The sequence below is a fragment of the Phyllobates terribilis genome, unplaced genomic scaffold (genome assembly GCF_046119375.1).
Source record: "Phyllobates terribilis strain yellow unplaced genomic scaffold, ASM4611937v1 Scaffold_2__4_contigs__length_985480577, whole genome shotgun sequence".
Lineage (NCBI taxonomy): Eukaryota > Metazoa > Chordata > Amphibia > Anura > Dendrobatidae > Phyllobates > Phyllobates terribilis.
This window is the reverse complement of record NW_027362762.1, coordinates 628,363,732-628,389,622: the sequence shown is the minus strand read 5'-3', so window position 1 is coordinate 628,389,622 and position 25,891 is coordinate 628,363,732. Positions and strand designations below refer to the sequence as shown.

At 45.7% G+C, this 25,891-nt stretch overlaps 1 protein-coding gene across 3 annotated transcripts in view; it reads left to right on the top strand.

Annotated features, from left to right (window-relative positions):
• Positions 1-25,891, top strand: part of LOC141221874 (contactin-associated protein-like 5) — a 1,265,469-nt gene that overhangs the window by 655,868 nt on the left and 583,710 nt on the right. For all 3 annotated transcript variants that reach the window (XR_012289806.1, XM_073666602.1, XM_073666603.1), the window contains one exon: positions 6,838-6,957. Coding sequence is in view for 2 of the 3 variants with exons in the window: in XM_073666602.1 (XP_073522703.1) it covers positions 6,838-6,957 (120 nt within the window). In the remaining variant the exon portion in view is untranslated. The remainder of the gene's footprint in view (positions 1-6,837; positions 6,958-25,891) is intronic.

Genomic DNA, 25,891 nt, shown 5'->3' with positions numbered 1-25,891 from the left:
AGGTTGCAAAGAAAAGGCCCACTCCTGAGGCTCTTTGCGCAAAAGTGACATTATGAACCCTACGCGCTGGGATTCATCCCCAGAGGACTTGGGTCTCAAACGAAAATACAATAAGCAAGCATTTTTAAATGAAAAAAATTCTCGATGTTCACCAAAAAATAAATCCGGCAAACATACCTTAGGCTCCAAGAAATATGCTCCAGGACAGTTACTCACGTGCTGACGGAGCTCGGCCACTTCCAGAGAGAGTCCCTGCAGGTGTTTAGCCAAATCCTGAACCGACACCATGATGGAACAAAAAAAAAAAAAAAAAAAAAAAAATCTTTCCTTAGAGAATTTGCAGGCTGGACTTACTGTTATGTTCTGCTACCAAAGCTAAGGAAAGAGAGGAGATCTGTCCCTACTATAAGACTCAGCTGAATCCCTACGATGTAACAGGGAACCTGATCCTGCGATCAGACCTGCTAAAGTCCTAATCTAGTCTGTACGGAGACCTATAGATGTGAGGAGGGAATCCCTACAAGTACTAAGGACTGGGAGGAATATGGGACACCTCCTAACAGAAATAGTAGCAGACAGACGAACAAACAAAATAGATAGAACATAGAGGTCCGTAGACCAAGCAAACTAACAGAGTTAGATACAGAGCACAGGCTAGCTAGAAAGTAGATATACAATGAAGTCCAGCAAAGCCAGAAGGGCGGAGCAGGATTAAATAGGCCAACAAGGTCATGTGACCAGCAAAGGAAAAAAAACCTAACAGCAAGGTTCTAACAGGCACTTAGGAATACCTTCAAGGTTCTAGCAGTTTTCTGGATTGACTAACCATCATGTCTTAAAGTAGCGATGTGCTGATATTTCTTTGTACTTAGTTGATTGATTCTGGCCATGTTTTGTCTTAGAACAGTTGTGTAATCGGGCTCAGCAGTGTATGGAACAGTGTGCCAATACTGCCTCTGTAAGACACAGCTGATGAACAGAACACTTTCTGAAGGCCAGTAATTCCACAAATTAACTTTTGACAAGGTATACCTATTCAGTGGAAGTTATTCCAGGTGGCTACCTGATGAAGCAGTTTGAGAGAATGACAAGTGCTTGTGAAGGTGACATCAGAGTAATAGGGGGGAACTTTGAGGAATCTTAGGCTTAACACATATTCTGGTATGTTTCACAATTGTTTCTTTACTCCTTGTTTCAATATGTCTTCATTTTGAGTTTTGCTGCCTTCAGTCTGAATCTATAATATGCACATTCCAAAAGGAAGAAAAAGCATTGACTGAAAAGGTGTATTCAAAATATTAACCTGTACTGTACATCATGAGCTTCCGATCAGGCCTCATTCATTAGACCCTTTCATGGATCAGCTATAAGTTTCATCAGCCATTGATTATGTTTCTATGGCCACCTTCTAGCTTACACAAAAACTAAGTACAGTATGAGTGTTACCCAATTAGAACTGAGGTTATAATGAGGTGGGGGACATGATGATGTTCACAATAAAGAACATTACAGGATTGTAAATCAGATTTGTATATTACAATTTTTATTTATAAAGTTTCAAGTCAAACTTTAATTTTAGGAAATATCAGGTTAAAAAGAAATGTTATACATGTCCACCACTGAGCACGTTTCAGTATTTTAAATCTAACTAAATCAAAATGCTGTGTTGTTTCATTTTATCTATCTAGAGGTAAGAGGTCTATTTTTTCTGATACATTGCCCCAAATATACCTCCAAACTTCATATAGCTGTAAGGCTGCATCTGTACTGTAATGGTGTTGTATGCAGTCACCACAAAGGAGAATTCACTGCATCTGCCAGCAGATTTTCGCTATGTAATCTGTCAGCAGGACGAGGTAGGGATGGAGACCCTGATTGCAGTGATATAGCACTTACAGTGACTTGAAAAAGTATTTATACCCCGTAAACTTTTCCACATGTTTTCTTGTTATATTCATAAACTTAAATGTATTTTACTGGGATTGTATTTGATGTACCAACATAAAATAGCAAACATTTGTGAAGTGTAGAGGAAATGATACATGGTTTTCTATTTTTTTTTTTTTTAAGTACAAATTTGAAAATTGTATTTGTATTCAGCCCCCTGTAGTCTAATACCCCTAAATAAAATCCCGAGTGACCAATTGCCCCCAGATGTCACATAGTAAATTGAGTCCACCTGTGTTTAATTTATTCTCAGCATAACTACAGCTGTTCTGTGAAGGCATTTCTTTGAGAATATTAGGGATCAAACCAAGGAGCACACCAGACAGGTCAGTAATAAAGTTGTGGAAAAGATTAAAGCAGGGTTATGTTATAATATAATAGCCCAAGCTCTGAACATCTCACGGAACACTCTTCAATCCATCATTCAATAATAGAAGGAGTATAGTACAACTGCAAACCTACAAAAGACATGGCCGTCTACTTATACTGATATCCCAAACAAGGAGAGCACTAATTGAGAAGCAGTCAAGAGGTCCATGGTCACTCTGGAGGAGCTGCAGAGATCCATAGCTAAGGTGGGATAATCTGTCTAAAGGCCAGATTTATGATGCACTCCACAAATCTAGCCTTTATGGAAGAGTGGCAAAAAGAAAGCCATTTGTGAAAGAAAGCCATAAGAAGTCCCACTTGCAGTTTGCAAAAAGCCATATAGGGGACACAGTTTACATGTGGAAAAAGATACTCTGGTCTGATGAGACCAAAGTAGAAATTTTTAGGCTAAATAAAAAATGCTTAATTTGGAGGAAAACTAACACTGCATATCACCCTGAAAACACCATCCCCACTGTCAAACATGGTGGTGGCAATATTATGCTGAGAGGATGTTTTTCTTTAGCAGGGACAGAGAAGCTGATCCGAGTTGATGGGAAGATGAATGGAGCTTGCAGCAGTAATTGCAATTTTGATATTTGTATTTTTAAAATAATTAAAAAACTATGTATCATTTTCCTTACACATTGCAAAGACTGGCTACTTTGTATTGGTATATCACATAAAATACAAATAAAAAGGATTTAAGTTTGTGGGTGTAACATAAAAAAATGTTCAAAAGTTCACAGGGTATGAAAACTTTTTCATGGCACTGTAGTTTACTGGGTGCAGCAGTAAATATAATAACAGTTTTCTTTGCTGCAGATTTAGCAGAGCTCGGATGTTGATCTGTTTTACTATGAGGTACTGTACATCAAATTTTCAATTTTTTACATTCAAAGCAAGTAATATCATGTTGAAATCACTGCAGCCAATCACTTCATTGAATGGAGGCTGTTGACATTGTGTCACTGATATAACCATTCAGCAGACAGGAGAGCAACATGTCGCATGATTTTATCTCTTACAATGTATCTTACGTTTCATCTCCCACAATGTATTTGGACAGATATTATTATTTCAAGATCTATTAAATAAAATGTACTTTGTTCATGGGAAACCTTTACCTGCAATTGTTAATCAGAATTCCCTCCCTCTTCTAAAATCCCTTATACACAGTAGACTAATGTCGTCTGAACCCCAAGATAACGAGAGCTGAGCAAGCGCTCCTGTGTATTGGAAAGATGACCAAGATAGCTGCAGTGAAGCAGTGAAAGATAACTCATCCTAAAATCCTTTATACTGATCCCAGACATTCTGTATAAAACACATTATCTGAACAGTAACAGTAACCAAATTTTTGTCAAGGAAATCTTGGTATATAGCTGGTGAAATTAGCATTGAACACGCCACCAATTTTGTAAGTAAATATATTATTGAACATAACTAAATTTATGAACATCTATAGCTTGATTTCTTTGCCGGTGTGGATTGGATGGGTTGTTACTGGCATCTGGTGAGAATTTCATGTCAATAGCACCTTTAGATATATATTTACTTAGAAAATTGGTGACGTGTTCAATACTTATTTCACTCGCCGTGTATATATATATTTTTATATATATACACATATATACATATATATATATTTATATATGTATATATATATATATATATATATATATATATACAACGGTGTGAAAAAGTGTTTGCCCCTTCTTGATTTCTTATTCTTTTGCATGTTTGTAACACTTAAATGGTTCAGATCACAAAACAAATTTAAATATTAGTCAAAGATAACACAAGTAAACACAAAATGCAGTTTTTAAATGAAGGTCTTTATTATTTAGGGAAAAAGAAATCCAAACCAATAGGGCCCTGTGTGAAACAATGATTATCCCCCCACCCTTAAAACATAAATTAACTGTGGTTTATCTTTGAGAATCTGAGTTCACTTTCCCTAGCCACATGCAGGCCTCATTACTATCACACCTGTTCTCAACCAAGAAATCACTTAAATAGGACATGCCTGACAAAGTGAAATACACCAAAAAGTCCTCAAACGCTAGACATCATGCTGCAATCCAAAGAAATTCAGGAACAAATGAGAAACAAAGTAATTGAGATCTATCAGTCTGGAAAAGGTTATAAAGCCATTTCTAAAACTTTGGTACTCCAGAGAATCACAGTGTGAGCCATTATCTACAAATGATGAAAACATGGAACAGTGGTGAACCTTCCCAGGAGTGGCCGGCCAACCAAAATTACCCCAAGAGTGCAGCGATGGATTCATCCAAGAGGCCACAACAACATTCAAACAACTGCAGGCCTCACTTACCTCTCTTAAGGTCAGTGTTCATGACTCCACCATAAGAAAAAGACTTGGCAAAAATGGCATGCATGGCAGAATTCCGAGACAAAAAACACTCCTGAGCAAAAAGAACATAAAGGCTTGTCTCAATTTTGTCAGAAAATATTTTGATGATCGCCAAGACCTTTGGGAGAACACTCTGTGGACTGACGAGAAAAAAGTTGAACTTTTTGGAAGGTGCATGTCCCATTACATCTGGCATAGAAGTAATACAGCATTTCAGAAAAGGAACATCATACCAACAGTAAAATATGATGGTGGAAGTGTGATGGTCTGGGGCTGTTTTGCTGCTTCGGGACCTGGAAGACTTGCTGTGGTAAATGGAACCATGAATTCTGTTGTCTACCAAAAAATCCTGAAAGAGAATGTCCGGCCATCTGTTCATGACCTCAAGCTGAAGCTCACTTGCATTATTCTGCAGGACAATGATCCAAAACATACCAGCAAGTCCATCTCTAAATTGCTTAAAAATGACCTTAAAGGTGGTTCATGCTCGGAAACCCTCCAGTGTGGCTGAATTACAAAAATTTTGCAAAGATGAGTGGGACAAAATTCCTCCAGAGCGTTGTAAAAGACTCATTGTCAGTTATCACAAACTCTTGATTGCAGTTGATGCTGCTAAGGGTGGCCCAACCAGTTATTAGGTTTAGGGGGCAATCACTTTTTCACACAGGGCCCTGTAGGTTTGGATTTCTTTTTCCCTTACTAATGAAGACCTTCATTTAAAAACTGCATTTTGTCTTTACTTGTGTTATCTTTGTCTAATATTTAAATTTGTTTTGTGATCTGAAACATTTAAGTGTGAGAAACGTGCAAAAGAATAAAAAATCAGGAAGGGGGCAAACAATTTTTCACACCAATGTGTATATACAGTATATATATTTTTTTATGTTGATGTTAATATTACGAGGGATGCAACACCCAGCTATCACACCAATCATCTTTCTTGGGTCCCCGTGATGGCCGGATATAATCAGTTGCGGAGCAAAACAGCACAGTCCCGTCAACTCTATAGGGGCTGCAGTGGGGTACTACAGATCCATACCTATTCATTCGAATAGAGACAGATGTGCAGTAACCAGCCGAGGCCCCTATACAGTTTATGGAACTGTGCTGTACAGCTCAGTGACTAATCATATCCAGCCACTGCCGGCACCGCACCAATCTGATATTAAAGGGGTTTTCCCACGAACAAAAGTTGATTTTAATTAATAGATCTTGGAATAATAATAACTTTCACAATTGGATGTTTTTAAATAAAATGTCCCTGTGCTGAGATAATCTTATATATGTGCCCCTGCTGTGTACTGTGTAATGGCTGTGTCTGACCGTACAGGGACATGGTCTGATCTTACCACAAGATTATCTCAGCACAGGAACATTTTATTTAAAAACATCCAATTGTGAAAGTTATTATTATTCCAAGATCTATTAATTAAAATCAACTTTTGTTCGTGGGAAAACCCCTTTAATGACCGATCCTAAGAATAGGCCATCAATATAAAAGTAGCAGTCAAACACTTTAAACAAATAAGTTGAAAAAAGAAATTCTGGCAAGAGTAATGTAATTATAACATCAAGGCAGGAAGTAGCTAACTTCTTTTACTTGATTTTTGTAAAAAATCAATATACCTGTAGCCTGCGGCATACAGTAACTAGGACCTAAGATAGGAGAGATGCTGACCCTGAATAGTTTTTGCTGACAAATTAAATGGCGAAAACACTGATATAATCTCCAGTACATAATGCTTTCGCATGTGACTTCCTGTGATACCTCCTTGAAGGTTTTCATTTTATTTAGCCATCACAATGTCAAATGTGTCCATGTGGCAGAAACTTAAGGCGCAGTGTCCTTGGATAGGAATTTTTTATTTTTCCTCATTTTGATGTAGAAAAACATTAATTTTCCTTTTTGATTTGCTCATCTATGAGACTCTAAACAACCTCGATTTTCAGCCATATTGGTCTAATTTGGAAAAGTTTTCTCGATGAGCAAAATTCCCCACTACCATCCAGACTGCTCATTTCGTTTTTCTATGAGACTATATCATGACAGATACTTACAGATAAAAATGATAGGAAATGTGAATATTATTATTAAAATAAATATAAAAAGTAACATTGTTTCCTCTTTTTTTCCCCATTTCCAGCATTGTATGAGCAGTCCTGCGAGGCCTATAAGCACAAAGGATACCTATCCGATCACCACTACATTGACTCAGATGGAAGCGGCCCACTTGCACCTTTCCGTGTGTACTGTAATATAACAGGTAAGGGACACATCCAGCTTATTTATATGTAACACTGGCTTTATTGTCTACATAACAGAAACCATTACTGATTGTGAGGGACCTGCTAATTTATTTCTAATTCCAGTTATTGGTTAAAAAATATATATATATATATTTGTGATAAATATATATGAATAATAGATATCCCAGATTCATTGGAAATGGCATACTATACAATGCATGAGAGGATAGATAGGAGCCAATAATGGAAAGTTGATGTAGCATCTCTAAGGGTCCATTTAGAGAGGCCGACCGCACTTCTATCCACACAGAACAGTCGTTAATACAATTGTTCTGTGAACTCAGAACTTTATGTTCTTGGCATCACTTGTCTTAATTCCACAGCATCATGTGCTGCAATTACAGTCAATTATAAATCATCTCACGTGATGAATGAGCATCTGACACAGAGAAGAAGAGAAGGGGTGTAAATCCTTAATGCAGATATGCTTGATTCAATTTGTGATGAAAGCAAGGTGGCATACCCCATGAGGATTGTAACGGAGGCCATACAGTATGTTATAGTAAAATAATGCCGACCAGTTATCCAGCAGTAATTGTAAACCCATGGAGGTCCATTAGGAGACCCAATGACCTCACTATTAAATACTAATGTGTGAATGAGTCCTTATGAGGTTGATCATGAGCGCACCTCCATAATGACATGACTGGGGCTCCATAAGTTTTGGGGTTACTGTCTGGAGCATCCCTGTTACATCTATCACATTGTAAGATTAGCTTCTATTATGAAGCACCATCCTGAGACGTCTCATATGGCTCAACTTCTGCACCATTTCGTTTCAAAAGAGTATTTATTGAATTCAAAGACATAAAGTGAAATGTAGAAGACATTCTTAGAAACCCCCACAGGGGACCACAGGGAGGGATGAGGATTTTGTGTTGAGTTATTTCTTAGCACATTTCACATCAGATGCGGTGACTGCGGTAGTTCGCCCCCGGACAGCAGCTGACATCTTTGTGTTTCGGGCTAAGCGCTCACGTCGTTGTGTGTACGATGTAACAGCAGCTCCTGGATGTGATCGCTCAGTCACTCCGCTGTGTGTTATGTCACTGTCATTTCCACCATCTCAGCAGCTTCCCACATTTTACAGAGTGAATTTCGCACATATTTGTAATCTTTTGTCTGTTCATTTTCTGCCTGCCTGGGGACTGATGTAGGAGCAGGTATTATATAATGCTGAGATGTTATGTATAAGCTGCGCAAATCAGAGACTAATACCGTGCTGGAAGCAAGAAAGCAAATCGACATAATTCCTGCTCCTGCGGGCGATAGGGCGACATGCTGGGGATTATATCTGCACATTGTTTCTCCCTGATGCTGGGGTGAATGGATTTATACTTGCTGAGGCGTAATCATCAGAACTATGTCATTCTATAAGTAGTCTTGGGTTTGTTTCCTGGCAAGGGTATAGGTAAAGAGCAGCAGTGGTAGAATACTAAGGATATGTGCATAAGACGTCTTTATAATCCTAGTGTACCCGCCAAGTTTTTCAAGCAGAAGACGGTGAGGGAAAAGGAGGTGTTTTTTCTTGACGCTTCTTTTTTAGTGTCTTTGCAGTTGTTTTTACTGCGGCTTTGTGTTTTGTTTCTTTTACTTGTATAAATTAAAATAGTGAGCGGCTGTCAAGCAGAAGCCGCCTGAAAGTCACTTCTTTTAAGCACTTTGAGGCTTTGGAACTGGTTAAAAAAAGCTCAAAAGACTGAACGTATGAAGCAACAAGTTTTTTTTACATTGTAGTACATATGTTCATTCTTTTTAATGTTTATTTAGCTACCTTTCAGGTGCATTATGGAGCGTACATGCCTGGAAAAGATATCGAGTGCCCGTAGCCTTAGGCCCAGGCTCCTGAAAAAGCCCAAGAAAGGACAGAGGCAATCAATTGCCTCATCTCAGTCTCTAGGCTAATATCTGCATGAAGAGGATACTAATGGTCATAATTAATGTTATTGTGAACAGTTAGGCAAGTTGAAGATGAAATGATCTCTAAAAGGCCTAAAGTTAAAGGAAACCTGACATCAGGATTTTGCTAAGTAAACTACATGCATTGTCAGGTTGGCGCTGTTACACTGATTAAAATGATACCTGAGGTGAAGAAATCCGTCCTGTGGTTTTTGTGGTTCTGTGTTTGTTGTTTTGAGATAATGAGATGCTCGTGCTCCAGAGCGAGCCTGTCGACAGGTCTTTTTTTGATGCTCTGGCCTCATCATCATCATTCTGGGCTTAAATGACAGGTCAGTGAACCTTCAGTGACCTGCCTCCTATTTTAAATACTGCGCCTGCGCATTTAATATTGTGGTCTTAAACAAAAAATTGACTTCAACAAAATGGCGCTGGTGGTGGCGCCTGTTCAGTAGCATCTATCGGCAAGTGATGCTCTTAATCTGCGCCAGCACCGCCCACATCAAACATGATGGCAAGCTAAAATGTATAGAACTGCGCTTCTTTACATCTCAGTGTGGCACAGAACTTGGCAGCACATATGACCTAACTTGGTCTTGTTATCTTGATATCAGCATCACAGGCAGAACAGAGACAAGGAATAGGGGTCGCTTTTGGTGACATAAAGAAGAGGGGGTCCAATTTCTAGTTTACAGAAAAACAAAACAATGCTGTGTCAAGTGCTGTAATGGCTAGGGGATGACCCACATATTCTGTGTGACGAGATAATTAATAATTACCTATTGACTTCAGGGACCGGTTGGGAGAGAGGCACATCCTGAAACCTTCTGGAGCACGTCCTTCCTGGCCCTGTGGTAGTGGTCACCCTCTGTATCTGTACTCGTACAGAGGTAGATGTTGCCATGATGAACATCTTTATATTTTATCCACATAGTATTACTGTTTGTACATATCACTAATATGAGCAGTTTTCCATCAGGACCATAATGAGGCAGTGGTTATATGTGCTGTCTATAGGAGCTAATGATTACTGTACTTTCTCTCTACTCTGCTTGTAATTTAATCTTAATATGATTTGAGGGGTTTTACATTATTAATGGTTCTTATCTAACCCTATTTGTGATGATTTTGATTATTTTATGCTAATTAATGTTAATTTCTCATCAAGCCTCTTGAGCGTATCCCTCTCTGTGCGATTCCCGCTTCTCCTCTCTGCAGCCATTAACCTTAGGCTTGCTCCTCAGCCGTAATCCCAGCTGCACTCTCTCTTTTTCCCTCTTTAGGTTTTTGTACATGGATTGAGTGAAAACCTCGGGGAAATGTAGCTTCTCATAACGATCAGGAGGTTAGAAATTTAAATGGAAGTTGAAATCATGAAGTTGCTGAGTAGCAATGATGAAGGCTTCATTTATAAATGAGTATGTAGCTGCAGGGGGAGCGTCAGCGCTTTATACACAGATGAGAAGCCTCCTCATGACCTGATCGGGATAGTACAGTAAGACATGGCAGCTCTGTCACAGGTAATCCTAACCCTGCCTCCAGATTGTGACGCGCCCCCTGGGCCAGTGCTGTAGTGCGGCGCGCGTGCGCGCGGGGAATACCCGGAGCCGGATCCGATGGGGGTAGTAGTCTTCGGGTGGCAGTGACCCGGTCCGTGCCCAGGGTGGTCAAACTAAGTGGCAGTTATTGGTATGATGGTGTTAGTGTCCGACTACGCCACCCGTTGAATGCGGCTATGAAGCCGCCGCTGCAGGGCAGTCCGCTGAGGCCGGTGGTACGGATGTGCAGCGTGGATGGTATAACCCCCAACGGGAGGGGTATGGCCTCAGGGCAGAGGATGAGGTTGATGTTGGGAGTGATGGTGTGGATGTCCCAGCACTAATGGTGCGACAAGGAAGCACGGAGACGCGAGGGTACAGTTCAGGGTCTTTACTGATGGTACAAGGCAAATTCACCCGGGAGTACTGGCTAGTAGTTGGGGCCTGGTTAGTCTGCGAGTAAGCCGGAGTTACCCTGGCCAGGTGGAGTTGTAGGCCTCCCCAACTAACTGTACTCTTCTTGGCTACCTTGCTAGAAGCGGGTAAAAGTAGCCCACGTCCCTGAGTGTACCGTGTGGTGCTCACCCGTATGGCCGGTGACTCGGGGCCTTCTGGTAGCCTCCGCTCTGGGATGGCGGTGCTGGTCCCTTCGTTGTGACTGAGCCTCCGGGCTTTTATGGCCAGAGGACCTGGAATCCCCTGCCGGATGAATTCTGCTGCTGGGTATATCTTAGTCCCCACAGCCTCGGACTCCTGTGTCCGGTTTTAGTACCTTCTCCCAGGGCGAGCTCTGCACAGCTCCAGCCCCTGGCACTTCTCCTTGGCTCCTACAGAGCTCCTGATGTCTATCTGTCCCTGTTTCTGCGTGTCCAGACCAGACTCCGTCTCTGTCTGGAACTCCTCTCCCCTAACCCTGCCTCAGCCCCATTTTATGTAGGGGAAGTTCTTCCCCTCCCAGGACTGGGCAGGAGGTGTGGCATGCTTAGGATTCCTGCCCAGGAGACCTCCCACCTGCTCACAGACGTAATATTGCTATTACTGTGGAAACCAGACCCCTGGGGTGCCACATTCCCCCCTAGTGAAATTTAGTACTCCTGGACTAAACATATATATATATTTTTTTTTTAAAAACATAACAGGGTATAAACAGGAACAATTAAATACATGAGATGGTCACGGCATGTCCGTAACCGGGAAGCAATAAGGGTGTCCATTTCACCAAAGAACAGGGAGCCGTAACCAGGTAGGGGTCTGTTCTGCCCCGAGTCTTTAACAGTCTTTAGTCCGTTCCTGGGTTACGCTCCAAACATATATACAATAGAGTTCTAGTAAATCCACAAAAGATACCTATAAAATAACTGGAAAAACATAATTATTTACAAGCAACAGTAAACAGGTAAATATTAATAAAACAGTCCAAACACTTTAGATCCTCCAACGTACGGGCAACTGGCCTCTAGTGGCTCTAGTGGACCTACGGAGCTGACTAACTGGTCCTGCACTACAGGGTGTAGGAGCTGTTAAAGGTAAGCTGGGCAGCTGTCTACGGACTCTTAGGCTCACTAGGGGCACGTCAGGCTCACTATAAGCAGAGGGTCGATGCTCCTGGTCTGCTTGTGTGGGGTCTTCTGCCTCCTGGACCGGCTGCTCTTCCAGCTCTACCTGTTTTTCCGTAGGCACTTGGGATGCTGGCTGGAGGAAGGTGAGGACGGGTACCACAACAGCGCCATTTACCTGTGTCCAAGACCGAGGGAAGTCTCCGAGTTCAGTACTGACCATCTCTTCCCTTTCCTCTGCGGGTCGAGGGTTTTCTTGATCTTCTTCAGGGTTTCGTAGCTGCTCGGGACTAGTGTTGAGCCACCCCCGTAGTGTTCGGGTTCGGTTCGGTTCGTCGAACACCGGGATGTTCGAGGAACTGTTCGTCGAACTGTTCGTCGAACACCTTAGAACACCGTCGAACACCGTTAAAACCAATGGCAGGCAAACAAAAACACATAGAAACACATAGAAAACACCTGCAAAGGTGTCCAAAAGCTGACAAACTGCTCAGAAGACACTCTCTTTAAAAAAGCCGGCCGGCAAATTCAGCAGCGGCATACACCGGTACCCGACAATTTAGACAAGAAGGAATAGAGCATCACACATAGATTAGATAGATAGAAACATGTCAGTCACACATATAAGAAGCACAGTGACAGTGTTGGTTACTGCACTTGTCATTTAGTGTAAAGGATTTATTAAAAAAAATATTAGTGTTTTCATGCACCGTCTCTTTAAAAAAGCCGGCCGGCAATTCAGCAGCGGTACCCGACAATTTAGAACAGAAAGAATAGAGCTTCACACATAGATTAGATAGATAGAAACATGTCAGTCACATATATAATAAGTACAGTGATAGTGTTGCTTACTGTACTTGTCATTTAGTGTAAAGGATTTATTTAAAAAAATAATAGTGTTTTCATGCACTGTCTCTTTAAAAAAGCCGGCCGGCAATTCAGCAGCAGTACCCGACAATTTAGAACAGAAAGATAGAGCATCACACATAGATTAGATAGATAGAAACATGTCAGTCACATATATATGAAGTACAGTGATAGTGTTGGTTACTGTACTTGTCATTTAGTATTAAAATAAAGGATTTATTATTAAAAAAATTGGCGTGGGGTTCCCCTTAATTTTAGGCTCTAGCGGAGGTTAAGCAGACGGCTGGGGCAGATGTTTGAAGCCTGGGAAGGGGGTAATACCCACGGAGCTTCCCAGGCTACTAATATCAGCCTCCAGCTGAATACATAGCCTTTACTAGCTATTAAATTGGGGGACCCCCCAAAAAAAATGACGTGGGGTCCCCCCTAATTTAATAGCTAGCAAAGGCTAGGCAGACAGCTGGGGGCTGATATTAATAGCCCAGGAAGGGAGCCATGAATATTGGCCCCCTCCCAGGCTAGAAACACCAGCCGTCAGCCGCCCCAGAAATGGCGCATTCATAGGATGCGCCAATTCTGGCACTTAGCCTCGCTCTTCCACGCTGCCCTGGTGCGGTGGCAGGGGGTAATAGGGTTGGGGTTGATGTCAGCTTATAATGCCAGCTGACATCAAGCCCAGGTTAGTAATGGAGAGGCGTCTATAAGACACCCCCATTACTAACCCCATAGTCAAAGTTAAAAAAAACACAAACACCCAGAATAAAGTCCTTTAATTGAAATAAAGACACAATCCTTTATTGTTCTAAATTAAACCATACTTACCATCACGCCCATTCCAGCTGAAGCCAACGATCTCCTGCAATAAAAGAAAAATAATAAAGCAACCTCATCCTTACCTTTCCATGGTTCCCACGACAGCTTCAGCTCTGCTACATCGAGATGACAGGCTGGACCGCAGCAGAACGCTGCCATCCAGCCTGTCATCCCGCAGACACTGAGAAGCGCAGGCTTGCTTGCGCTGCTCAGCGTCTCTCTGTGACGACATCCAGATGAGCCGAGTTCATGTCCAATGAACTCGGCTCACCTCATGCACGTCACTGACAGCGTGGGAAAATTCTCACGCTGAAGCGCTGATTGCAGGAGAATTTTCCCACGCTGTCAGTGACGTGCAGGAGGTGAGCTGAGTTCATTGGACATGAGCTCACCTCATGCACATCACTGACAGCGTGGGAGTATTCTCCTGCACTCAGCACTTCAGCGTGAGAATTTTCCCACGCTGTCAGTGACGTGCATGAGGTGAGCCGAGTTCATTGGACATGACCTCGGCTCATCTGGATGCCGTCACAGCGAGACAGTGAGGAGCGCAAGCAAGCCTGCTCTTCTCAGTGTCTGCGGGATGACAGACTGGATGGCAGCGTTCTGCTGCGGTCCAGCCAGTCATCTCAATGTAGCAGAGCTGAAGCTGTCGTGGGAACCATGGAAAGGTAAGGATGAGGTTGGTTTATTATTTTTCTTTTATTGCAGGAGATCGTTGGCTTCAGCTGGAATGGGAGTGATGGTAAGTATGGTTTAATTTAGAACAATAAAGAATTGTCTCTTTATTTCAATTAAAGGACTTTATTCTGGGTGTTGTGTTTTTTTTAAATACTTTACTAGAAATTCATGGCGGTCATGTCTAATACTGGCGTGACCCCATGAATTTTGGGCTTGGGGCCAGCTGATAATACCAAGCTGGCCCTAACCCCTTTATTACCCAGTGAGCCACCGCACCAGGGCCCTGGATGAGTTGGGTACAGCGCCAGAAGATGGCGCTTCTATGAACGCGCCATTTTCCGGGGTGGCTGCGGACTGCAATTTGTAGCGGGGGGGGCCCAGAAAGCTTGGGCCTCCCTGCGCTGCAGATTCCAGCCCCCAGCTGCCTAGTTGTACCTGGCTGGACACAAAAATAGGGCGAAGCCCCACGTACTTTTTTTTAAATTATTTCATGAAATTCATGAAATAATTAAGAAAAAAAGGCCTTCCCTATATTGTTGTGTCCGGCCAGGTACAAATAGGCAGCTGGTGGTTGGGGGCAGCCCGTTCCTGCCTGCTGTACCTGGCTGGACACAAATATAGTGCGAAGCCCCACTTCAATTTTTTTTAATTATTTCATGAAATTCATGAAATAATTAAGAAAAAAAGGGCTTCCCTATATTGTTGTGTCCGGCCAGGTGCAAATAGGCAGCTGGTGGATGGGGGCAGCCCATTCCTGCCTGCTGTACCTGGCTGGACACAAATATAGTGCGAAGCCACACTTCAATTTTTTTAAATTATTTCAGGAAATTCATGAAATAATTTAAAAAAAATTGACGTGGGGCTTCGCACTATATTTGTGTCCAGCCAGGTACAGCAGGCAGGAACGGGCTGCCCCCATCCACCAGCTGCCTATTTGTACCTGGCCGGACACAACAATATAGGGAAGCCCTTTTTTCTTAATTATTTCATGAAATAATTTAAAAAAAATTGACGTGGGGCTTCGCACTATATTTGTGTCCAGTCAGGTACAGCAGGCAGGAACGGGCTGCCCCCAACCACCAGCTGCCTATTTGTACCTGGCCGGACACAACAATATAGGGAAGCCCTTTTTTTCTTAATTATTTCATGAAATAATTTAAAGAAAATTGACGTGGGGCTTCGCCCTGTTTTTGTGTCCAGCCAGGTACAACTAGGCAGCTGGGGGCTGGAATCCGCAGCGCAGGGAGGCCCAAGCTTTCTGGGCCACCCCCGCTGCAAATTGCAGTCCGCAGCCACCCCGGAAAATGGCGCGTTCATAGAAGCGCCATCTTCTGGCGCTGTACCCAACTCATCCAGGGCCCTGATGCGGTGGCTCACTGGGTAATAAAGGGGTTAGGGCCAGCTTGGAATTATCAGCTGGCCCTAAGCCCGAAATTCATGGGGTCACGCCAATATTAGACATGACCACCATGAATTTCTAGTAAAGTATTTAAAAAAAACACAAACACCCAGAAAAAAGTCCTTTAATTGAAATAAACACACAATTCTTTATTGTTCTAAATTAAACCATACTTACCATCACGCCCATTCCAGCTGAAGCCAACGATCTCCTGCAATAAAAGAAAAATAATAAAGCAACATCATCCTTACCTTTCCATGGTTCCCATGACAGCTTCAGCTCTGCTACATCGAGATGACAGGCTGGACCGCAGCAGAACGCTGCCATCCTGCCTGTCATCCCGCAGACACTGAGAAGCGCAGGCTTGCTTGCGCTCCACAGTGTCTCTCTGTGAGGGCATCCAGATGAGCCGAGTTAATGTCCAATGAACTCGGCTCACCTCATGCACGTCACTGACAGCGTGGGAAAATTCTCCTGCACTCACCGCTTCAGCGTGGGAGAATTCTCACACTGAAGCGCTGAGTGCAGGAGAATTCTCCCACGCTGTCAGTGACGTGCAGGAGGTGAGCTGAGTTCATTGGACATGAGCTCACCTTATGCACGTCACTGACAGCGTGGGAAAATTCTCCTGCACTCAGCGCTTCAGCGGGAGAATTCTCACGCTGAAGCGCTGAGTGCAGGAGAATTCTCCCACGCTGTCAGTGACGTGCAGGAGGTGAGCTGAGTTCATTGGACATGAGCTCACCTTATGCACGTCACTGACAGCGTGGGAGAATTCTCCTGCACTCACCGCTTCAGCGTGAGAATTTTCCCACGCTGTCAGTGACGTGCATGAGGTGAGCCGAGTTCATTGGACATGAACTCGGCTCATCTGGATGTCGTCACAGAGAGACGCTGAGCAGCGCAAGTAAGCCTGCGCTTCTCAGTGTCTGCGGGATGAGAGGTTGGATGGCAGCGTTCTGCTGCGGTCCAGCCTGTCATCTCGATGTAGCAGAGCTGAAGCTGTCGTGGGAACCATGGAAAGGTAAGGATGAGGTTGCTTTATTATTTTTCTTTCATTGCAGGAGATCGTTGGCTTCAGCTGGAATGGGCGTGACGGTAAGTATGGTTTAATTTAGAACAATAAAGGATTGTGTCTTTATTTCAATTAAAGGACTTTATTCTGGGTGTTTGTGTTTTTTTTAACTTTGACTATGGGGTTAGTAATGGGGGTGTCTTATAGACGCCTCTCCATTACTAACCTGGGCTTGATGTCAGCTGGCATTATAAGCTGACATCAACCCCAACCCTATTACCCCCTGCCACCGCACCAGGGCAGCGTGGAAGAGCGAGGCTAAGTGCCAGAATTGGCGCATCCTATGGATGCGCCATTTCTGGGGCGGCTGACGGCTGGTGTTTCTAGCCTGGGAGGGGGCCAATATTCATGGCTCCCTTCCTGGGCTACTAATATCAGCCCCCAGCTGTCTGCCTAGCCTTTGCTAGCTATTAAATTAGGGGGGACCCCACGTCATTTTTTTGGGGGGGGTCCTCCATTTTAATAGCTAGTAAAGGCTAGGTATTCAGCTGGGGGCTGATATTAGTAGCCTGGGAAGCTCCGTGGGTATTACCCCCTTCCCAGGCTTCAAACATCTGCCCCAGCCGTCTGCTTAACCTCCGCTAGAGCCTAAAATTAAGGGGAACCCCACGCCATTTTTTTTAATAATAAATCCTTTATTTTAATACTAAATGACAAGTACAGTAACCAACACTATCACTGTACTTCATATATATGTGACTGACATGTTTCTATCTATCTAATCTATGTGTGAAGCTCTATTCTGTCTGTTATAAATTGTCGGGTACCGCTGCTGAATTGCCGGCCGGCTTTTTTAAAGAGACGGTGCATGAAAACACTATTATTTTTTTTGATAAATCCTTTACACTAAATGACAAGTACAGTAAGCAGCACTGTCACTGTACTTCGTATATATGTGGCTGACATGTTTATATCTATCTAATCTATGTGTGATGCTCTATTCTTTCGGTTCTAAATTGTCGGGTACCGGTGTATGCCGCTGCTGAATTGCCGGCTTTTCATGTTTCACTGTTGACACTGTTCCCATCGATTTGGGCAATCACTGTAATGCCACAACCACCATGGCTGTGGCATTACAGTGAGTGGCAGACAATCCCTGCATGATTGGTGCTCTAAATAGCGCCAGACATGCAGGACAAGCTTTTGGTGCACGAACAGTTATCGAACATAACCTCGAACAGCCGAATTTTTTGCAAATCGTTCGGGTTCGTCGAACAACTCGAACACCGCCCAAAACAGCTCGAATTTGAGATTGGCGAACAGTTCTAGTCGAACACCGCTCATCTCTACTCGGGACACTTCTTCAGGTGATCTCGGGAGACAATGGCTGTGGTTTCTCCTCCATCCTTACTGATTGTGCAGACTTTCAGGTTTTCATGGCTTGATGGCAGTACGGTGTACGGGTCCTTCTCCCACTGGTCGTCCAACTTGTGGAGCCGTCTTTTCCTCTTCAAGACCTGCTCTCCAGGTACCAGGGGAACAGCGGGAGCATACTGGTTGTAAGTCTTCTCCTGTCTTTCTCTTGCTTGACGGAGACTTCGCTCAACGCTCTCCTGTACTTTCCGGTACTGCTGCTGCCTCTCTGTGTCCCAGTCTGCTTCTGGTGAAGTGTCCTCGGGTGTCAGGACTCCCATATCCAGATCAACAGGCAGCTTACCAGGTCTTGCTCTCATTAGGTAAGCCGGGGTACAGTTGGTAGAACCTACAGGGATGTGGTTGTATAGGTCCACCAGATCAGGCAGTTTCTCAGGCCACAGACTGCGTTCTTCCAGGGGCAATGTTTTCAGAAGGTCTATCACCACCTGGTTCATCTTCTCACAGAGTCCATTGGTTTGAGGGTGATAGGGCGTTGTTCTTATCTTCGTGCAGCCATACAGGTTGCAGAACTCTTGGAAGACTTCCGCTTCGAAGGCTGGCCCTTGGTCTGTCAGCACTTGGTCCGGGTACCCGTGTGGATGGCAGAAGTGCTGCTGGAAGGCTCTAGCTGCTGTTTGAGCCGTTAAGTCCTTGACCGGGACCACCACCAGGAACCGGGAGTAATGATCTACGATTGTGAGGGCGTAGACATACCCAGATCTGCTTGGAGCCAGTTTCACATGGTCCAGGGCTACCAGTTCCAGTGGCTGTCGGGTGATGATGGGCTGCAAGGGAGTCTTCTGGCTGGCACGGTCCTTCCTTCTTAGGTGGCACGGTCCACAGTCTCTGCACCACCTCTTGATGGCTCCTCTCATGCCTACCCAGTAGAACCGTTCACGCAACAAGAACTCCAGCTTCTTCCACCCGAAATGTCCTGCTCCGTTGTGGTACGCCTCCAGAATCATAGCCGCGTCTCGTCTGGGGACCACTACCTGCCAGGTCAACTCATGTGTTCGAGAGTTAACCATTCTCCGGCACAACTTCTCCCTGTAGAGGAACAGCCTACTTTTCTCCTTCCACAGTTGCTTAGTCTCCTCTGGGGCGTCTGGGTCCAGACTGGCATCGGCTTGGGTCAGCATTTCCTTCAACAGACGGACTGCGGGATCACTGTCTTGCGTCTCCGCCCAGTTGTAGTGGGGCAAGGGATTGAACGTCGCGGAGCGCCTGTCCTTCACACGGTGGGAATACAGGGTAATCCCATGACGGTGGAACGCAGGGAGCTCAACTTCTTCCAGATCTTCTGGATCTTCCCCTACGTCCGGTAAGTTCGGCATTCTAGACAGGGCATCTGCGTTGGCATTGGAGCGTCCTGCCCGGTATTTGATGGTGAATTCAAAGTTGGACAGTCGAGCCATCCATCTCTGTTCCAGAGCACCGAGCCTTGCAGTGTCCAGGTGTGTCAACGGGTTGTTATCCGTGTACACGATGAATTTGGAGGAGGCAAGGTAATGCTTGAAACGTTCGGTCACTGCCCACACTACTGCCAGGAACTCCAGCTTGAATGAGCTATAATTCTCAGGGTTCCTCTCGGTGGGTCGTAGCTTTCGGCTAGCATAAGCGATTACCCGTTCTTTTCCTTGCTGGATCTGGGACAGCACGGCTCCTAGCCCGATGTTGCTTGCGTCCGTGTGGAGGATAAAGGGCTGGCTGTAGTCTGGATATGCCAGGATTTCATCCCCCGTGAGGGCCATCTTCAGCTGGCAAAAGGACTCCTCTTCCAGCTTTTCCCACCTGAAGGGCGGCTTCTGGTTTTTGGCTTTTCGAGATTGACCTATCAGGAGGTCCTGCATAGGGGCTGCCATTTTGGTGAAACTGGGAATGAATCTTCGGTAGTAGCCTACCAACCCGAGGAACTGCCGCACTTCCTTTATGCTGGAGGGTCTTGGCCAGTCCTTAATCACGGTGATCTTATCAGGGTCAGGAGCCACTCCGTCAGCACTCACCACGTGTCCCAGGTATTGCACCTTTGGTTTCAGGAGGTGACACTTGGAGGGTTTCACCTTTAGGCCGTAGTTTGCCAGAGCTTCGAACACTTCTGCCAGGTGTTTCAGGTGGTCCTCGTAGGTCTTGGAATAGACGATGACATCGTCCAGGTATAACAGGACCGTCTCGAAGTTCCGGTGTCCCAGACAGCATTCCATCAACCGTTGGAAGGTTCCTGGTGCGTTGCAGAGCCCGAACGGCATACAGTTAAATTCGCTGAGACCCATCGGGGTGGTGAATGCGGTCTTCTCCCGGTCTGCCTCTGCTACAGGAACCTGCCAGTACCCGCTAGTGAGATTCAAAGTAGAGAAGAAGTTAGCAGATTTTAATGCAGCTAAGGACTCTTCTATCCTTGGTAACGGGTACGCATCTTTGTGTGTGATACGGTTGACCTTCCTGTAGTCTACACACATTCTCATAGTGTTGTCCTTCTTTTTCACTAAGACTAGTGGAGCTGCCCAGGGGCTACAGCTGTCCCTGATTACCCCAGCCTCCTTCATGTCTCTAAGCATCCCCTTGGCGTGTTGGTAGTGTGCAGGGGGTACGGGTCGGTATCTCTCCTTTATGGGAGGATGGTCTCCCGTGGGGATGTGGTGTTCTACCCCCTTTACTCGCCCGAAGTCTAACGGGTGTTTACTAAACACTCTCTCGTAGACTCCTTGTTTCTGGTGTGAGGGAGTGGAGTCAGTACCCAGATGTAGTTGCTGACACCAGTCCTCCATTGGTTTCTTAGAGCCGTTACCTTCCTCTGGTTGAGATGGAGGCAAGGGTTCCATGGCCTGTACAGAATTCTGGTTTATGGTGAACAATTTAGCTAGCGTGGCATACCGGGGCAGGTGTACTTCTCTCTCACCGATATTTATGATGCGAACGGGCACCCTCCCATGGCGTACATCGACCACCCCCCGTGCTGTCAAAATGGTGGGCCTACTGTCTGAGTAGACGGGTTCTACCATTGCTTGGTAGTCTCTACCTCTTAGACCAATAGCTGCCCGGCACCAAATCATCATCTCACTTTTTGGGGGCATGGCAATAGGGAACGGGTCACACATTCTCACGCTACCTATCTCACCACCAGATAGTTCCACCTGTTGCCGCTTCATCAGTGCCCGGATCTCTTTTTGGAGCACACGCTGCTGGCCAGAACTGGCGTTCTTGGCAACCTGCTGTAAAATGAGAATCACCTCTGCAAGACAATTTTCAATTACATTGGTTCCCAGGGTGATTCTAGGGTGACTCTCATGACGGTCTATGTCCACTATTATCAGTCCTTGTGCCGCCAATTCGACTTTACCGATCTTAATGGTCACCTTTTTGAATCCCACCTGCGGCACGGGCTGACCATTGCTGGCGATGATACTCAGGTCGTCATCTGGGTAGCGGGTTATGTCCGAGTCATTCCAGTACTGCTTGAAGAGCACGTACGGGATGGTGGTGACCTGTGACCCAGTGTCTAGTAGGGCACTCATAGGAATGCCATCCAGTACCACAGGCAAGATTGGACGTCCCCCTACGTATTTATCACGCCAGTTTGATGGGCCTGATGGTCTTATGCCTGGGAGTTGGCCCTCTACCCCAGGTTGTGCCCGTTTAAATGACAGTACCTTGCCACATGTCCGGGTTGATTGCAGCGGCGGCAAATAGGTCGTCCGTCCTCGTTGTATCGATCGCTGGGTCTTCCTCTGGCCGGTGGGGTCCTCCTTGGTCGGCGCCACGGGATGTCCTCCGGTCCGGATGCCAGCTCGATCTTCCCTGCAGTAGAAACCTGTAAAGACTGCACAGTTCGGGTTAGCGCGGCAACGCTTTTAGTTAGCTCTTGGACCTGATGGTGCAGGTCTGTAGCTGGGTCATTGTTTAAAGCCTGCGCATCAGCTCCCACAGGCCCTGCAGACAAGGGCGCCGTCTCCTGGTGATAACTGATAGCAGGGCGCCTGTGGGTCACAGCGCCACCTGGTGCCGGTTCTCGGAGCACCTGGATGGCTCTGTCCTTGAACTGTGCAAAGTCCAGGTCAGGGTCCTGTAAGGCCATTGCCCGCAACTGGGTTCGGTGGGCATTGCACAGTAGACCCTCAATGAATTGTTCAGTTAACAGCTTATCTTCATTTCCCACGCTGTCAGGGTCTGCCTGCTTAATGGCTCTCAGGGCCTCTTGTAGGTTTAGAGCATAGCCTCTTATACTCTCATGTGCCCGTTGTTTGCACCCATAAAATCTTAGTTTTATTTCAGCTGAGGTGCGGGTGTCAAATGTGTCTTTCAGCCAGGTTAGTATGTCTCTGACAGTCCTCTTCCTCCCAAGTGGCCAGGACTTTACCTCCCTTTGGGCTGCCCCGATTAATTGGGCCACCAGGATGCTCACTTTTTGCTCTTCTGTGAGGGGGTACACCTGGAAGAGGCTATCCAGTCTTTCTCTAAAGTCATTTAGGGTATGTGATTCCCCTGAGTACTGGGGTAGCCAGGCTGCCCCCGGGATATAGGGCATGGTGAATGGCATGACTGCCGCAGCGGTTGCGCTGGCGGTGGCTGTGGCAGTGGAGCTCCCCTCGGTGTCCGGCATCCTCCTCCCCCCTAGTGGACCGTGGCCTACCTTGCAATGCTCTTCTTCCGTAGGCCGTGGCTCTGCAGTCGATCGTCGGGGTTGAGGACCTGGCGTCGCTCTCCGATGACGTCAGCGTCGCTCTTCCTCCCTTCCAGGACCTTGCGCAGCGTCACTGTGTGGGGCGGAGCGTGGGGCGGAGCTTCGGATCTCGCGCGCTTTCGGCGTCCACGCCCCTCTTCTTCCTGTGCGGCGTCCCGAAGATGGCGTCCGAAGGCGGGAAGCAGCTGCGGATGGCGGAAAGAAGGCAGAAGACGGCGGGAAACGGTCCAAGATGGCGTCTGATGGCGGGAATCGGCTCCGGACGGCGGAAAACTTCACCACAGGTAAGTATAAAAGTCTCTTTTTTCAGGCACGCAGTACCCGGTGGTTGCGGGCACGTAATCCTGCCGACTTCGCCAAAGTTGACGCGCCCCCTGGGCCAGTGCTGTAGTGCGGCGCGCGTGCGCGTGGGGAATACCCGGAGCCGGATCCGATGGGGGTAGTAGTCTTTGTGTGGCGGTGACCCGGTCCGTGCCCAGGGTGGTCAAACTAAGTGGCAGTTATTGGTATGATGGTATTAGTGTCCGACTACGCCACCCGTTGAATGCGGCTATGAAGCCGCCGCTGCAGGGCAGTCCGCTGAGGCCGGTGGTACGGATGTGCAGCGTGGATGGTATAACCCCCAACGGGAGGGGTATGGCCTCAGGGCAGAGGATGAGGTTGATGTTGGGAGTGATGGTGTGGATGTCCCAGCACTAATGGTGCGACAAGGAAGCATGGAGACGCGAGGGTACAGTTCAGGGTCTTTACTGATTGTACAAGGCAAATTCCCCCGGGAGTACTGGCTAGTAGTTGGGGCCTGGTTAGTCTGCGAGTAAGCCGGAGTTCCCCTGGCCAGGTGGAGTTGTAGGCCTCCCCAACTAACTGTACTCTTCTTGGCTACCTTGCTAGAAGCGGGTAAAAGTAGCCCACGTCCCTGAGTGTACCGTGTGGTGCTCACCCGTATGGCCGGTGACTCGGGGCCTTCTGGTAGCCTCCGCTCCGGGATGGCGGTGCTGGTCCCTTCGTTGTGACTGAGCCTCTGGGCTTTTATGGCCAGAGGACCTGGAATCCCCTGCTGGATGGATTCTGCTGCTGGGTATATCTTAGTCCCCACAGCCTCGGACTCCTGTGTCCGGTTTTAGTACCTTCTCCCAGGGCGAGCTCTGCACAGCTCCAGCCCCTGGCGCTTCTCCTTGGCTCCTACAGAGCTCCTGATGTCTATCTGTCCCTGTTTCTGCGTGTCCAGACCAGACTCCGTCTCTGTCTGGAACTCCTCTCCCCTAACCCTGCCTCAGCCCCAGTTTATGTAGGGGAAGTTCTTCCCCTCCCAGGACTGGGCAGGAGGTGTGGCATGCTTAGGATTCCTGCCCAGGAGACCTCCCACCTGCTCACAGACGTAATATTGCTATTACTGCGGAAACCAGACCCCTGGGGTGCCACAATTGCGTCAATGTGAATAGTATGTCCTTGAAATGACCTTGATAGCTCATTATTTACAGCATAGTAAAAATATCTGTAGGCAAAGGAACATTCAACTTACTGTCCCGTATCTCCAATGAGAAGTGCTAGCTGTAATGTTACTGTATCCTGTGCTACCAACTTGTGTGTTGCGCTGAAAGATAAAGAAGCTCCATTTTGACATGTTTGATGGTAAAAAAATGTTATGTGCATGCCTCCTATATTTGAAAATAGGCCACATAAAAATTTGGCACAGATATAATTTACTGGTATATCCCAGATATGAATTACTAATTGAGGAGCAAGGAAGAAAGTTATCTCTCTGTCTGCCTACCTATCTTTTTATCTATAAAAAAAAGTGCTGGCATATCTTTAGTATTAAACTAATATTCAGGTGCACAAATATTCTATGTGGTCCACATACAGTATGAACATATATGTGTCATGAATACATGAACACCAATATTAATGTAAGGAACTTAATATCTAGCCAGCTATCCATCTAATAAACCTATATATTATTATCTTACTCGCTTATATAGCGCCATTAATTCCATAGCGCTGTACAGACATCAGTATCACTGTTCAAATTGGGGCTCACAATTTAAGTTCCCTCTCAGCATGTCTTTTGGAAGGTGTGGGGAAACCAGAGAACCTGTAGTAAACCTATGCAAACAAAGAGAACATAAAAACTCCTTGAAGATGTTGTCCTTGAAAGGATTTTAACCCAGGACCCCAGTGCTACAAAGCAACAGTGCTATCCACTGAGCCACCGTGCTGACATCTGTTTATCTATCTATTAGTGATGATAGAAATATCACGCTGTCAGTGACGTGCATGAGGTGAGCTGAGTTCATTGGACATGACCTCACCTCATGCACGTCACTGACAGCGTGGAAAAATTCTCCTGCACTCAGCGCTTCAGCAGGAGAATTCTCTCACGCTCACTGCAAGCGCAGGAGAATTCTCCCACGCTGTCAGTGACATGCATGAGGTGAGCTGAGTTCATTGGACATGACCTCGGTTCTTCTTTATGCCGTCACAGCCAGACGCTGAGGAGCACAAGCATGCCTGCTCTTCTCAGTGTCTGCGGCATGGCAAGCTGGATGGCAGCTTTTGGCTGCGATCCAGCCTGTCATGTGAATGTAGCAGAGTTGAAGCTGTTGTGGGAACCATGGAAAGGTAAGGATGATGTTGCTTTATTATTTTACTTTTATTGCAGGAGATCGTTGGCTTCAGCTGGAATGGGCGTGATGGTAAGTATGGTTTAATTTAGAACATTAAAGGAATGTGTCTTTATTTCAATTAAAGGACTTTATTCTGGGTGTTTGTGTTTTTTTTTAACTTTGACTGTGGGGTTAGTAATGGGGGTGTCTTTAAGACGCCTCTCCATTACTAACCTGGGCTTGATAGCTGGCATTATAAGCTGACATCAACCCCAGCCCTATTACCCTATTACCCCACTGTCACCGCTACAGGGCAGTGGGAAGAGCTAGACTAAGTGCCAGAATTGGCGCATCCTATGGATGCGTCATTTCTGGGGCGGCTGACAGCTGAGGGATGGTGTTTCTAGCCTGGGAGGGGGCCAA